The sequence below is a fragment of the Pavona decussata genome, unplaced genomic scaffold (assembly GCF_977016875.1).
Source record: "Pavona decussata unplaced genomic scaffold, jaPavDecu1.1 SCAFFOLD_254, whole genome shotgun sequence".
Lineage (NCBI taxonomy): Eukaryota > Metazoa > Cnidaria > Anthozoa > Scleractinia > Agariciidae > Pavona > Pavona decussata.
In genome coordinates, this window is record NW_028145657.1 from 2,182,405 (window position 1) to 2,196,750 (window position 14,346).

At 38.3% G+C, this 14,346-nt stretch overlaps 1 protein-coding gene across 2 annotated transcripts in view; it reads right to left on the minus strand.

The window, feature by feature from the left end:
* Positions 1-432: 432 nt before the first annotated feature.
* Positions 433-14,346, minus strand: part of LOC146456551 (uncharacterized) — a 35,593-nt gene continuing 21,679 nt past the window's right edge. Inside the window, exons 1-9 of one of the 2 annotated variants that reach the window (XM_085092596.1) lie at positions 10,748-11,096; positions 7,642-7,762; positions 7,206-7,373; positions 6,194-6,243; positions 6,051-6,103; positions 5,123-5,226; positions 4,235-4,297; positions 2,521-3,033; positions 1,366-1,393 (exon numbers count right to left, since the gene is read on the minus strand). In XM_085092596.1, the coding sequence (XP_084948722.1) occupies positions 2,930-3,033; positions 4,235-4,297; positions 5,123-5,226; positions 6,051-6,103; positions 6,194-6,243; positions 7,206-7,373; positions 7,642-7,762; positions 10,748-11,065 (981 nt within the window). In that variant the 5' untranslated portion in view covers positions 11,066-11,096 and the 3' untranslated portion in view covers positions 1,366-1,393; positions 2,521-2,929. Of the gene's footprint in view, positions 768-1,365; positions 1,394-2,489; positions 3,034-4,234; positions 4,298-5,122; positions 5,227-6,050; positions 6,104-6,193; positions 6,244-7,205; positions 7,374-7,641; positions 7,763-10,747; positions 11,097-14,346 lie in introns of those variants that run through there. The other variant, XM_085092597.1, reaches the window with a different exon arrangement.

The window sequence follows — 14,346 nt, forward strand, 5'->3', positions numbered from 1 at the left end:
GCCAGACCGGACTTGGTTTGGTTCTCTGGGACCAGAGAGACGAGGGAATCTTTTTCTTTAACAGACTTTTAACTTTTTTCTTTAACAGACTAATAATAAAGCTGTGATAAAACACTTAGCGTTGTTTGTTCAGTTCCTAAACACTCCCTTTGACACTGTGATCCGTTAGAGAACCTGATTACTTAACATAAAGTTGAACTGACGGACCGTTCCTTTTAGGGTTGGTTAGTGGAAATGACTTTTTTGGTGGGTGGGGGAGGGGGAGGGGCGGGGGCAGAGAAGGAAGAATTTCAGGTCAGTTATTGAAATAATCGACAGTAACATGAAACAGGTCTATTTTGTTTCATGTCTAAGGCAGTCTTTTCTTTTCCACTATATTTTTTCTTTTCTTCTCTCTAATTTCTTTGTTTCTGTTCGTGGACATTCACAACAAATTGTTCCTTTCTGAGCTTGCAACTTTTACTGCTCATTTAAAAGCTATAGCGTCCAAAGCCTGTAGAGGAAGATTCTGCAGCCCCCACTCGCCTCCACCCCCCGTCTGAATAGATTTCCTAACTTTACATCACCATGCAGCAAACGACACAGCCAAGAAAATCAATATAAGCATCAACTAGTGACTAATTCTATACATGACTCTATGCATGATCTTCTACCATACCTCCTTCTGCTAAACTATCATATCTTCTCTTACTAAACTTAAGTTACTGACCACGTGAAATTTCAATGAGTCAGCCATAAGGAAAACAAATTGATTTCTGCTCTTATTTCTCAATTCTCGGTTTTCACGTGACGTCACCAAATTCTAGAATTCAAAACTGGGAGGCCTACAAACTTTTTACCTTCATTCAAGGAAAGATTACCCAAAAATATGTTTGTTCACAATTTCTGAGCTCGATGTCGCGCTTCCTTTTGAACGTAGAACAGTTTATATTTCCAAGTTTCCATCTTGCGTGACATAAGGAGGACGGCCGTGACAGAGCTTTTCCGTATCTTAAAAATGCTTCTTCGGGTGATTTTTAGCATTCTAAACAATTTGAGTTTGAGGAGAAATATTAATCTAAGCATTCGAAAATTCACAAGGGCAAACAAACCTCATTTCTGGCAAAAGTGAACTCCAGATGTTTTTTCATATTTCCGGCCGCCATGTTTGTGCCCCTCAGAGGGACACAAACATGGCGTCTCCATACTAAGCTCTATAAATTTATGTGGAACATTTTGTCAAATAACTCGAGTACGGAATGCTGCACAGACCTGACACTTGGACAGACGCCTTATTTATTTATCCTCTATACCATGTCAATTTCTTGACTTCATTCATGGAGTGGTTTCGATTTTTTTTTCAATGGCGTGACCGTGAAAACCGAGAATATAAAGTTTGTAACGCAACTAAGGCCTAGGGCATACGTCGAATCTTAGTCGAACTTAATTCGTCGAACATATTAATTTTGAAATAGGCGCATGAATGGTGCGACGTTTGCCGCAATTAAGTTCGACTCAAATTAATTGGTTCGACTCCAGCATAAGTTCGACTTGCCAAGTCAGATAATGCGACAGTGGTTCGGCGTTACAGCAAACGCCGTTCTAAACACGCGCTGAACTCAATTCATAAATCATGCAAATTACAAAATAATTGATTCAAATGTGATGGACTGCGCAAAAGTCACAAAAATACCGACCCCCCCCATGTGCCAAACGCTATTTTCCCCCCTGACGAGCGTGCGCTGTACAAAGACAATTTCGCGACCAGAAATGGCAAGCTATCGAAAGTCATTGCTGACATCGCCAGCGTGATGGAAATGTGTTTTTCGTGTTTCATGAACACTAAATATAAATGATTGAAATGCGACTTGCCTATTTGCAATAAATGCTCAGTGTTTGAGTCTTCTCTTTCTATTTTTCGCAATTAATTGCCGAAGAAAAGCCCGACGAGCACAGTATTTCGGCATTTTGCTAGCAAGTCCTAGCGGTAACTAGCGGCGCATCGAGTGAATAGGGACCTAACGAATCCAAGACGGTGACGCCAACGCAAACGTCATTTGGAAGTATTACTTCATTTCATTTGTGCTACTTCGCGATTATTTTAACTCATTCAACTTGTACACAAACGACAAACTACCCAGGAACCAAATTGGTAGGAGTACCGTTCAAGTTAAGGAAGAGAATGAAAAATTCACTCCCGTGGGTTCAAGTTCTCCACAATACCTTGAATTTGGTCATTTCACGTTGTTGTTTTGCAGAGGACGACAAAGAAATGTACCAAAATTCAAAACGCACGTGCAGAGCGATTGTTTTTGCTCATTAAGCTTTCTGTGCTGTGGCGTCGCCGTGGTGTTTTTGTAAGGTCCCTAATAGCGCGGGGACACGTGCTTATTCCCGTGTTTCATAAAGTGCAACTTGTGAATTAGGGTCTACGCAGGTTCGACGTTTGCTACCACACTGGAATTAAGTCGACTCTTTGTCGAACCTATTTTTAATAAATTCGACGCGACTTAGATTCGACGTTTGCCCTAGGCCTAAGACGATTACATCACCACAAGGAAAGGAATATTGTTCAGTATACTAAACGACAATACCGTGTCAAAACTATAAAACCTATGATATGCTAGAAACGAATCTTGTTTGTTATAAACCCTTCCGGAAACGACCTTAAAGCGGAATATCGTGACAGATATTTTCTCTACCAAAAACTACATTTAATGACCGAACAACACAGAGCTCGGTGAAACCTCGCATTGACAGTTAAAAAAAACTTAATTAATCAGATTACCGCGGTATCAAATCCACAGTAACCCAAACCATGACTAGTATCTCTCTTTGAGGTTTAAAACAATTTTAACTACGTAAGCAATTTATTTCTTCAGACTATACTGAGATTTTAGAAACAACGTTGACTATGCCAGTTAGTAAAACGATTCAATGACTGATTGTGTTACTTGACATACAGCATGCCGTCACTGTTACGGAATATTCCCAGACTGTCGTGCTGAGGGAGCTTGGGACACGGATAGCCATACAACGCTCTTTTATCATACACTGTTTGGAATGAAGAAACAGGAAAAAGTAGCAAGGATCGTTTACACATGCGACTTCTATTTCAACTTTTCTCGCACATTTCGTGCATATTTTTGTGAAGGTAATATGAAGGTTCCTATCAGGCATGATAATGTTATCGATTTGATGATGAAAATTACGGGTAGAATCATATTTAAGACAACGTTTCGGTAACCTCATGACGCCATCATCATGGCAAAATATAATATTCAACAGATAACTAGAATATTAATGTTCAAGTTCAAGTTCTTAGTCCCTTGAGGCTAGGTGAAGATTATCTGTTGAATATTATATTTTGAGGTGATGATGGTGTCATGAGGACACCGAAACGTTATCTTAAATATCATTCTACCCGTAATTTTCATCATCAAATGTAAAGGTTATTTTCGAATTTAAGGCTAACGAAGTTTTGATGCTTATTTCACAGATTATTTGACATGTTCCTCTTGTTCAAAGATTGGAGTTAACAGTTGTGCTGTGGCCAGGTTTGCTTACTTCCTTTGACCTTGACTCGAAGGCTAAAAGGTTGAAAGCAAAACACTTAAGGATTTTATCAGCCTGATTGGTTTCCCTTTCTGTCTATTTTCTTAGAACAGTTGTGTTGTTCTTTCCTGTTAGCGTTTTTTGGCAAAACCAATTCTTATCTCTGGTTGGGACCATCTGGCCTTGGTTGAATTAAAGTTGTAAACATGCCACTTACAGCACACTATATATAAAGAAAGGCGTGATTTGAGTGATACTTGTAGAAAAGATGTAGAATAGACGTCGGAATAGCAAGTAAAATTGTTGTAGAGTTGATGTAGTGAAGAACCAGTTTCTTAAAGAATAAAGAAGAGCTACAAAGATTCCTGGCGCCTCTCTGCTGAGCCAAGCGAGTGTTCTACAATATACAAACTCGTCAATATCACAGCAATTCTGTGCTGAAATCACCTAGCTGACAGTTTACACTCACAAATGAAAACTGTAACATACATCTATTGAGTACCAAAAAAAAAAAAACAGAAAAAAAATCGCTTGTGTAAACGGGCCTTATTAGTTTTGACCGTGATGATAATAATGATGATCAATGATGATGGTAATTGCCGTTCTTAATAATAATAAGTACTTCGACAAGCTTTTATCAGAAAACCCCAATTTCTGCAACTCAGTTGTAGAGAGCCCTTATGAGAGTTGAGTTACTTACAAGTAGTGTAGTTTGAAGAATGCCAGATAATTCCGCACTCGCCATCATCATGTCCGTCAAAAACTGAAATTGAAAGGAAACATATTGAAGTCGATTGGAAGATTCAAAAGAATTTACAGTAATATGAATACGAAAATTACAAACTTTCGACTCTCTTCTAACCAGGTGTAACTTCTTCAAAATTATGGGAAGTTTGGATTAAGGAAGTATTTTTGTAAAATAACATTTCAATGTGGCAACTGTTTTTCTTCTTTTCATAAAAAAAGTCATTTTTTAATGATAATCCAGAATTTTGACTCGGGTTTTTTGTGCTTCAGTCTATTCTGCGATGATCTTGTTTGTCTGGAAATCCAACTTTATTTTTTTAGCCAAAACTTATAAAAAACTTATAACTCAGCATTCAAACAACAATTTTGTATGGTTAACGCTAGTGGTGGTAGCATGGTAACGAGAAAAACAGGAATAAATTTGTCCAATGGAAAGCATTTGTTAATTCCGTGTGAATTAAGAGTGCAAAATTGGAAACGTTCGCTCTAAAATTTTGCGGCTTTCTGTGTTACCATAACATCGCTAATTAACTGCGGTTTCACAGTTTTGGTACATGCAATCCCACCGAACAATTTGCAGCGAAATGAATCAGTTGGCTGAGAAATAGATTTAAAAACGGTTTGTACAAGGAGCACGTGCGGTACTTGTAGTATATATCTCTCAAGGAAAATTTCACATCTTCTTCTAGGCGCGCAGTGAAAGGCAATTCTTGCCACATCTTGAATCGTTCATTCAACTGCGCCAGGATTAAATTTATTACGTGATGGAAACCAACTTCAGCCACTCCCCTCGCTCGAAACCATATTAAAATTCACCAAATAATCGTGCCCTAAATTTTACCTCTGTGACATCCTTTGGCAATTTTATATCCTTTGTCAATACCAGTACAGTGGTTAGTTTCCCAGTAATACGGAAAAGTATGAGAAATAATGATGCGCGGACATCTGAAAACGAGTAAATGATTGGTTAGTTGAAAGAATGAATGAATGTATTGATTAAATGATGGATAAAGTAATCAGTGATAAACGGATTGTGGGAAGATCAAAAGATTAATGGTCAATAGTATATATCAATAGTTTTGAATTAAGTTCCAATCTCAACTGATGGAGATGTTCACACTTCGCACTGTTCTCGAAACTGGTGCCGCTCTCTGATCACCCCCCTCGATCGTTTTTACCCACGATTTGTTGGCTGTGACATCTCAACTGATTCAGTCAGCTTTAATTCATCGAAGAGGTAACGTTGAATTATTGTTCCGATCCGTCTAAGATTAGGAAGATATAACATGCATATGCCATACACAGAGGAAAAGAGGCCTCTAGTCTAGCAGGCAGATTTGGAGGTGGTAGGATTTTCAACTAAAACTAGTGAAAACGTTTTGACTTCTCAACTATATACGCCAAACCGGACTGTACTGTCACTCCCTTGGGAGGGGCGAGCTGGTGGTACTCCCCAGTATATATACAGGTACTTACGGCCCTAAAGGGTATATGGTCTTGAGACGTTTTGGTTTAAAATAGAGTCTAGATTTTAACCAGTTTCGTCTGAAGGTCTGAAAAACGGGTATGGATTTTATGGAAATTAACGGGTATGGATTCTAGAGGCCAGACAAGAAAATTTAATTGTACAAAAAATGGATATTTTAGTGCAAAAAAGGGTCAGATGTTTGGAGATCAGAACTGCACAGACCAAAGCACAGACCTCTCTCTCTCCCCCCCCCCCCCTCCCCCTTTCACCACGGGACTGTTTAGAAGAAAATCTAACTTACGTTTCATGAACACCAACGCATGACGAATTGAAATGTCGTGGTCCTCTTGGAATCTTAAATTTATGAACAAAACAAAGGATAAGCTTTTCAGAATTGGTGTTTTCAGTAAAGTTGGCGTTTCGTCATGTTATGTAATTTCATACCTGATAAAATATGGTAACGTTTGTCTTCCACACGTCAACTCGGAACGTCCCTAATTAAGTAACGGAAATACAATTAATATTGAAAGCTAGATCTTATGTATCTTTATTCACCACTAGCGTTATCAAATTGTTTGTTTGATGGTACGATGTTGCGTAGTAGTTGTCGTTGACCAGTCATTATGGTAAGGATTCATCTTCTCGCTGGAACAGTGCTTTTATCACAAGTTAAACAATTTACCTCAACCCTATCTAGACCAGCGAGGAGGGGAGGACGAGGGCGGATTCTGCTCGCAGTGACTTTGAACCTAGATAATTTTTTTTAATATTTGAGAAAAAGGTCTGAAACTTTAGATTTCTTACTGAAAATTTTCTCGAAACAATTTGATGTCATCGTTTACTGTTCATTGACTTTCATGTTGCCATGAAGACCAATATTTAACAGGCCGTCTTTTTCAGAAAATAGAATTTCTTTTTCTTTATGCAACATTTATTTTTCCATCTGTAAATGTTGTATATGTCAGAATAAATATTGTATTGTGTTGTATTGTATTTATGTTTAAATCCAACATTGCGGATCCAAAGTGGCCGCCATTTCCCCCTGACAATTATGATGTCATTACAACGTCAATTGACGCCATTACCTCTCGTTGCGGACTTCAAAGGAAACATCTTTGGACGTACTCTCTCCCTCCAAGTCTCATTGTCATAGCTTTTATACTTACGAACTTATGGAGGGGGGCGGAGGGTAAAGAAAAAAAAAGGGCCCGTCTAGATAGGCTAATAGTTAGATAAATTTTATAACCAATCTTAGCAATGCACGCCCTTTCTAATGTACCTTTTTCTCCCAGTTCTCAAATTTCTTTTGTGCCTTTCTTTTGTATGCTTGGCCTTCATACCGATCCAAAGCAATTACATTTCAAGTCTGATTGCAACTCAGTGCGCCTTTTATAAGCACTATACATGGACCCTGACTAACGACACATACTGTATTCATTTTCAGTTATTATCCTACCTTCAGCCAGTGCCAGTTTATGTATGTCCTCGTCACTTAACTTCCGAGCTTTGATGACTGATTCATGAGCAGGAACACAGAGCACTGAGTTGAGGCAGTTGTTTGAATTTCTTTGAAGATGATTGTTGTTTTTTGAGCTTATGCTCACCACCAAGGTCCATCCCCCACCTGAATAAAATTGACAAATTTCAGTTGATAATCCTTTGGAAAACGAGCCAATATTGATAAAATTGTACTGATACATGTACAGTTATAACAAGATAACGCCCAGAAATAGCGACAATCAACCTTGTAGATGTACGACATTTCTGTCATCAACAATAAATATCTCCATTATATATAAATACTTACGAAATCCTTTAAATAAAACTGACAGGAAAAAAGCTTTTCCTAATTATTTCTTTTATTAATAGGTGACTTAAATCTATGCGCATACCATAGTTTTCCATATCGCAATACACTTGTGCATCTTTCTTGCCAATCTTTACCCAGTAGTACCCACTTTTAGACCGAGGCAATTCCTTGAGTATCTCCATGCACGATGTAAATCCATTTTTCTGAGGGAATAAAAGCGAAAAAATGTTAACGTAAGCAGATCATAATTGGATTCACAATTTGATTCTATGCTATAATTTTTATATTTAGGGAAACTATTAACCAAGCTTATACCACACTCTTGACTAGAGTTGATTTCAAACCAAAAGTCTGGTAAGCCTAGTTGAACCAGACTTGACCAGGCTTTCATTGCTTTCGTGTTCCTATCCTATCCTATCCTATCCTATCCTATCTTATCCTATCCTATCCTATCCTATCCTATCCTATCCTATCCTATCCTATCCTATCCCATCCCATCCCATCCCATCCCATCCCATCCCATCCTATCCTATCCTATCCTATCCTATCCTATCCTATCCTATCCTATCCTATCTTATCCTATCCTATCCTATCCTATCCTATCCTATCCTATCCTATCCTATCCTATCCTATCCTGTCCTATCTCATGGTCTGCTACCATATCCTATGCTATTCTATCAGATCCTATCCTATTCTATGCTATGCTATGCTATGCTATGCTATGCTATGCTATGCTAAATATTAACGGCAGACTGATCCCAACGGCAGAGGTGACGAGCTTGATAGAACAAACAACAAAAGCTAGAATAAGTGAAATATATTTGTTTTTTTTAAAAAAAAACAATTTTTTTTTTTTGCCCGATATTTCGGTTTGCAATACAAACCTTCCTCGGGGGCTGAACGAAAAAGAAAAGTGAGAAACATAAAAGGATCGTTACAAAGAAGATTTAAAATATAAAATACATGACAATGATTGGTTGTTTAGGACTAAGTTACAAGTGTGAGACATGTCATTGGCGTGTTTCGTCACGTCTATTTATACCAAGAGGGTGTATTCCATTCAGCCTTTTCCTGCGAATCCGTCGCATATGCTCTACCGACGCTTTCTTTGATAAACGAAGCGAAGAACTCATCAAGCACCTGGTCCAACGTGTTTATAGCCGCTATTCCCTACAAAGAGATGCAAATCGCGTACGAGCCATCCCACGTCACGCAACACTACAGCCACAAGAACAGAAAGCCACAAAACCAGACAGAACACCCTTCGTCATATCCTTCAATCCTGCTCTTCCCAAAATCTTATCTATTGTGAAAAAACATATCAACATCCTCCAGTCCTCCGCCAACTGCAAACAAGTTTTCCCTCATCCACCAGTTATCGCCTACAAACGTAACGCAAGTCTACGTGATCTCCTGGTCCATTCCGAGCTATCTCAAAACAAGCCTTCCAATCAACAACCCGCTGGAATTCATAAATGCAACCACCCACGATGCCTAACTTGCCCATTTCTCCAAGAAGGTCAAACGAACTACATTTTTTTCAACACTAACGAAACACGCAAAATTACTGACTTCATATCTTGCAATTCCAAAAACCTAATCTATTTAATTCAGTGTAAGAAGTGCCATTCCCAATACATTGGGGAGACAAAGCGCAAACTTAATGAACGTTTCGGGGAGCATCGCAGATCTATCCTGAATCACCATCAACTACTCAACCCTACTCCTGTCTCGCTACATTTCAACCAACCTGGCCACTCAATCAACGACGTCCAACTAATCCCGCTTGAACTTATACGCAGCAAACGTGACTCAGTTAGAAAGGCTCGTGAAGCTCATCTAATCAGCAAAGCTAAAACATTGCACCCTCTTGGTATAAATAGACGTGACGAAACACGCCAATGACATGTCTCACACTTGTAACTTAGTCCTAAACAACCAATCATTGTCATGTATTTTATATTTTAAATCTTCTTTGTAACGATCCTTTTATGTTTCTCACTTTTCTTTTTCGTTCAGCCCCCGAGGAAGGTTTGTATTGCAAACCGAAATATCGGGCAAATATATTTCAGTTATTCTAGCTTTTGTTGTTTGTTCTATCAAGCTCGTCACCTCTGCCGTTGGGATCAGTCTGCCGTTAATATTTTGTATTTGAGATAATTTGCTGATCCAGGTCTACAAGTGATCCGGCACCACTCATTGGTTTGTCGCTGTGGAATTGCAGATTTTATTGTATTCATATGCTATGCTATCCTATCCCATCACATCCCATCCCATCCCATCCCATCCTATCCTATCCTATCCTATCCTATCCTATCCTGTCCTATCTTATGGTCTGCTACCATATCCCATGCTATCCTATCCCATCCCATCCCATCCCATCCTATCCTATCCTATCCTATCCTATCCTATCCTATCTTATGGTCTGCTACCCTATCCTATGTTATCCTATCCTATTCGATCCTGTCCTTTTCTATGCTATGCTATGCTATCCTATCCCAACCCATCCCATCCCATCCCATCCCATGCTATCTTATGCTATGCTATCCTATCCTATCCTATCCTATCCTATCCTATCCTATCCTATCCTATCCCATCCCATCCCATTCCATCCTATCCTATCCTAACCTATCCTATCCTATCCTATCCTATCCTATCCTATCTCACCCTATCCTATCCTATCCTAACCTATGCTATGTTATCTTATCCTATCCTTTTCTATTCTATCGCATCCCATTCCATCCTATCCTATCCCATCCTATCCTTTCCTATCCTATCCTATCCTATCCTATCCCATCCTATCCTATCCTATCCTATGCTATGCTATGCTATGCTATGCTATGCTATCCTATCCTATCCTATCCTATCTTATCCTATCCCATCCTATTCTATCCTATCCTATTCTATCCTATCCTATCCTATGCTATGCTATGCTATCCTATCCTATCCTATCCTATCCTATCCTATCCTATCCTATGCTATCCTATCCTATCCTATCCTAACCTATTCTATCGTATCCTATTCACTGATCTACAGGTGACTCGTGAGAACTGTAAGCCAGTAAATTAGGGTTGATGTGACAAACATCTTGGAAACAGCATGTGACGTGAATAAGCAATTGTTATACCAACTTTCTGGTAGACAAATTTAAGAAAAAGTCGAATGTCAAAGCAGGCGGCAAGACTGACCTTTCTGTGCTTAACAGACGTGTCCATGTAAACAATCCCATGCTTCGGCCCATAATCTTGTGGGTGAGTAAATCTGTCAGCATCGTTTAAGTCACATGACTTGTCATTCACCCTGAAGTTGAAACTCTTACACCGCGACTCGTCTGCACACATCATTATGCATTCGTTAAGGCCGGAGGAGGCCCTCGTGGAAATCACGTGGTTAGCCAAGTGATGGCCGTAAACTGAGAGTGATTGCGCTTGACATTGTTCCAAGGCGTGAAGCAGCTTTGCAGAGTTTATGATGACGAGAATACCAACAAAATACTGAAGCAGCATGGTATCAGTTTCCCTGGAAGAAACGTTTACTGAGATGATTCTGCGTTTTTATTTGTAGTTTCAATAAACTTAAACCGGGAGTATGTTTATATAACAAACATACGGGATTTTTTGAAAATGCTTTTGGAAACGACTGGAACTGAACACGTAAAAACAAAGCACAGTAATGATTCGATTACACGTCCTCTTTTCAATAAGTGCGCCCTTTTCAGATACACGCTCCCACTTGAGAGCCTGTTTTGTTGATAAGCGCCCGTATTCCAATAATATCCTCCTTCCTGTGAGCACCTCTATTGGGTAAATGTCCCAGTTCTGATAACCGACCCCTATTGGAATAGTTAGCGTCCCCTATTGAATATTTGGCTTCCTTCATTGAACTTAATAATATATATGTTATACTTTCTCATCTGGCAGTAAAATTAAAATTAATGAAAACATTGGCTTAACAACGTAAAGTAAATGCTATTCTGCAGACAATACGAACTCGTATCCTTATTTTTACTGTGATCGAAAGCCGAGATAAATAAGCGCTCCCTCTCTATTGAGGCAAAGCGGCCCTCCTTGCCTTTTAGTTAGGAGAACGTTAACCTGGGCAGTAAATCGACTTTTTCCCTTAGTTTGATGATTAAAGATGATAAAAAGTGGACCTGCTTAAAAATCTCAACACTTGCAGTCAGATTGATAGGCAATTTGTTTAAGAGGGAAGGTACTCTCGGCAAAAGTTCATTATTTATTTTTAATTTTTATTAACAGCAACGTATGTTATATATATTATATATGACAAGAGATCTATCACCTTTTGGTCTGCCGCAACAACCCCATAAAGAATAGTAGTTCAAATTACGAGTAATGGCCAATTACCTGCCGTAAAAAGAATGACTCAACCCTTTTGTTAGTGACACAACTAATTTTGAGTAACGGTGCCTTTTGCAGATTCATTTTCAAACTACTGGGTTATTTTCCTCATGATGCCTTACCTGTGATGCAGATTCTCTATGGAAACGAACAAAATTTCTATTAAGACGAACCATGAGACTAGAATACTATAAGGTAACGGAGGCTTAAGGGTTTGATGAAAAGCATTAATTAGGAAAAACCGCAAAATGATAAGTTTGACACCTGCATTGTTGTTTCATTTGTTGGATAGTGACGCGTGCAGAAGAAGGTTATATGGACCAAATTAAAATAAACGGCTACTTGAGATTTCTTCCTTAAGCTGGTACTGAGGTTTTATCATAAATGATTTAAGCGGTTATTGGGAAACATTAATCTAGTACCCCTTGCGATGTTTCTAACAGAAATTAAAACTGTAGGAAAACATTGAATTTAAGGCGAGGACTGTTGTTTACTTTCACCTGCATTGGTGCATCCATCGGTCCATTTTAGCGGTAAATATTTTTGTTTTGAAAGGGCTAAATCGTCTCAGAAATCTGGATTAAATTGTGAAAATAAAACCCCCTGGTGTTTTCTTTGGTGATTTCACTTAAAACATAAGTAAAAGAAAAAAAGGTAAAAATTGTTAATATCGGCAATTTATTCCTTTTATTTTCGAAGCCAACAGCAGCTGGTAAATTCTGGAGTAGGATCTGCTCCCCACAATTTTCCTCGACTTAAAGATACAGTTAAAAAGAACAAAATGAACATATCCCACTATCTTAGCGTACAAAAATATTCCTTTGAAAGGCTGGAAAACGGACTTGAAAACAGAAAAGCCTTTCCCCCTTTTTTAAAGTACATTTCTTAAATATTGGTTGGCAAGTTATCAAAAGCCGACATCAAAGTTTCGCAATTTTAAAATATCCACTTTTGTTGTTGTTGCTTTTCTTTTTGTCCTATTTAAAATTTTAACAGGATAAATAAGTTACCATAATGTCAAACAGAAGACCGTCTTGCGGCCTAATATGCTAAATAAATTTAAATCCAGTGTTCTTGCGCCATCAAATGATGAGAAAATTAGACAGAAAACTCGAGTTTCATTGAACAAGAGAATTATGATGGGTCCTTTTACGCCTTTTTAAACAATTTTTGCATCTTTAGTTACATTAGTCGCGATATGAGAACAGTTTTCCACGTATTTTAACGTGGTATTTTGTCAAACTTTGTTTGAATTTTGCAGGTTAACTTTAAACAACATTAGAAAACAATAGCCTATTTCTAGTAAACAACGAAGAAGCTTCTTTATTTACCGTCACCTGTCACACTCCATAAAGCGGCTCCGCAACATTTAAATTTATTATTTTTTAAAACAAACTCCTTGAAGTTTGAGTTGATATTTAACTCGAGCCGTTTTGCCAACATACAAAATGACAGTCTAAGAGCTAAAACTTTTAAGTATGCAACATGACTGTTAAGTTTTCATTTAACACTGGAGTTCTTTTTTCATTAAATTCATTTTCAAATTCAGTATTAATTAACACACAATGAACGTTTTACTTGAGATATAAGCACGCATGCAAGATTCAGTACAAGATGGATTTCCAGCTAACCGGAATAAGAGCAGAATTCAACGCAATGAGGACTAGAGTCAATAGTCTATTACGGTAACATTCGAATCCAACTACTTATTTGTAACTTCTGGCTTATCGAAAACCATGTGAGGTTAGTGTTCTTACTAGTAAAATGAGTAACCTGTTTTGTAAATTAGCGAGAAAATGCCAAACATAAGGACGAAGCTAGGTCAAAAACCTACAAAAATAACCAAAAAGTATAACAAACCTGTGCACACCAATGCGTCCTCATAAACAATCTCATTGGTTACGAGATCCGCACAGCACAAAGGCCAGTAACAATTGAGGCGACTCGATGCTTACGTCATGGCTACTATGGTAACCGACCACATTTTCCGGTTTTGTACCTAGTCGCCAGTGCTTATTAAAGACAGAATTAGATAAGGTTTTCTTCCGAATCGGTTGCTTTCTTCAGTTTCTTCGAAAAACGACACAGAGATGACACAGAAATGGGATTGGGAGTACGCGAAGGGCCTGATCACGTAGATGATGACAGCATACCGGGTGTAATGGGGCTTTACATTTTTCCAAGGCTTGAAACAAAAACCGCTTACTATGAAAAAAATAAATAAAAATAAATAAATAAAAAAATTAATAAATAAATGAATGAATAAATAAATAAATGAATGAATAAATTAAAAAACTTGCATACCGCAGCAGACACAGCGGCAAAATGTGTGCGCATGCTCGTCACGCGTGAGCAATCTTACTCGGTGAGATGGCGGCATTTTTAAAATTCCCATTGTTTGTTTTCGTTTCGCGGGGATAACCCCG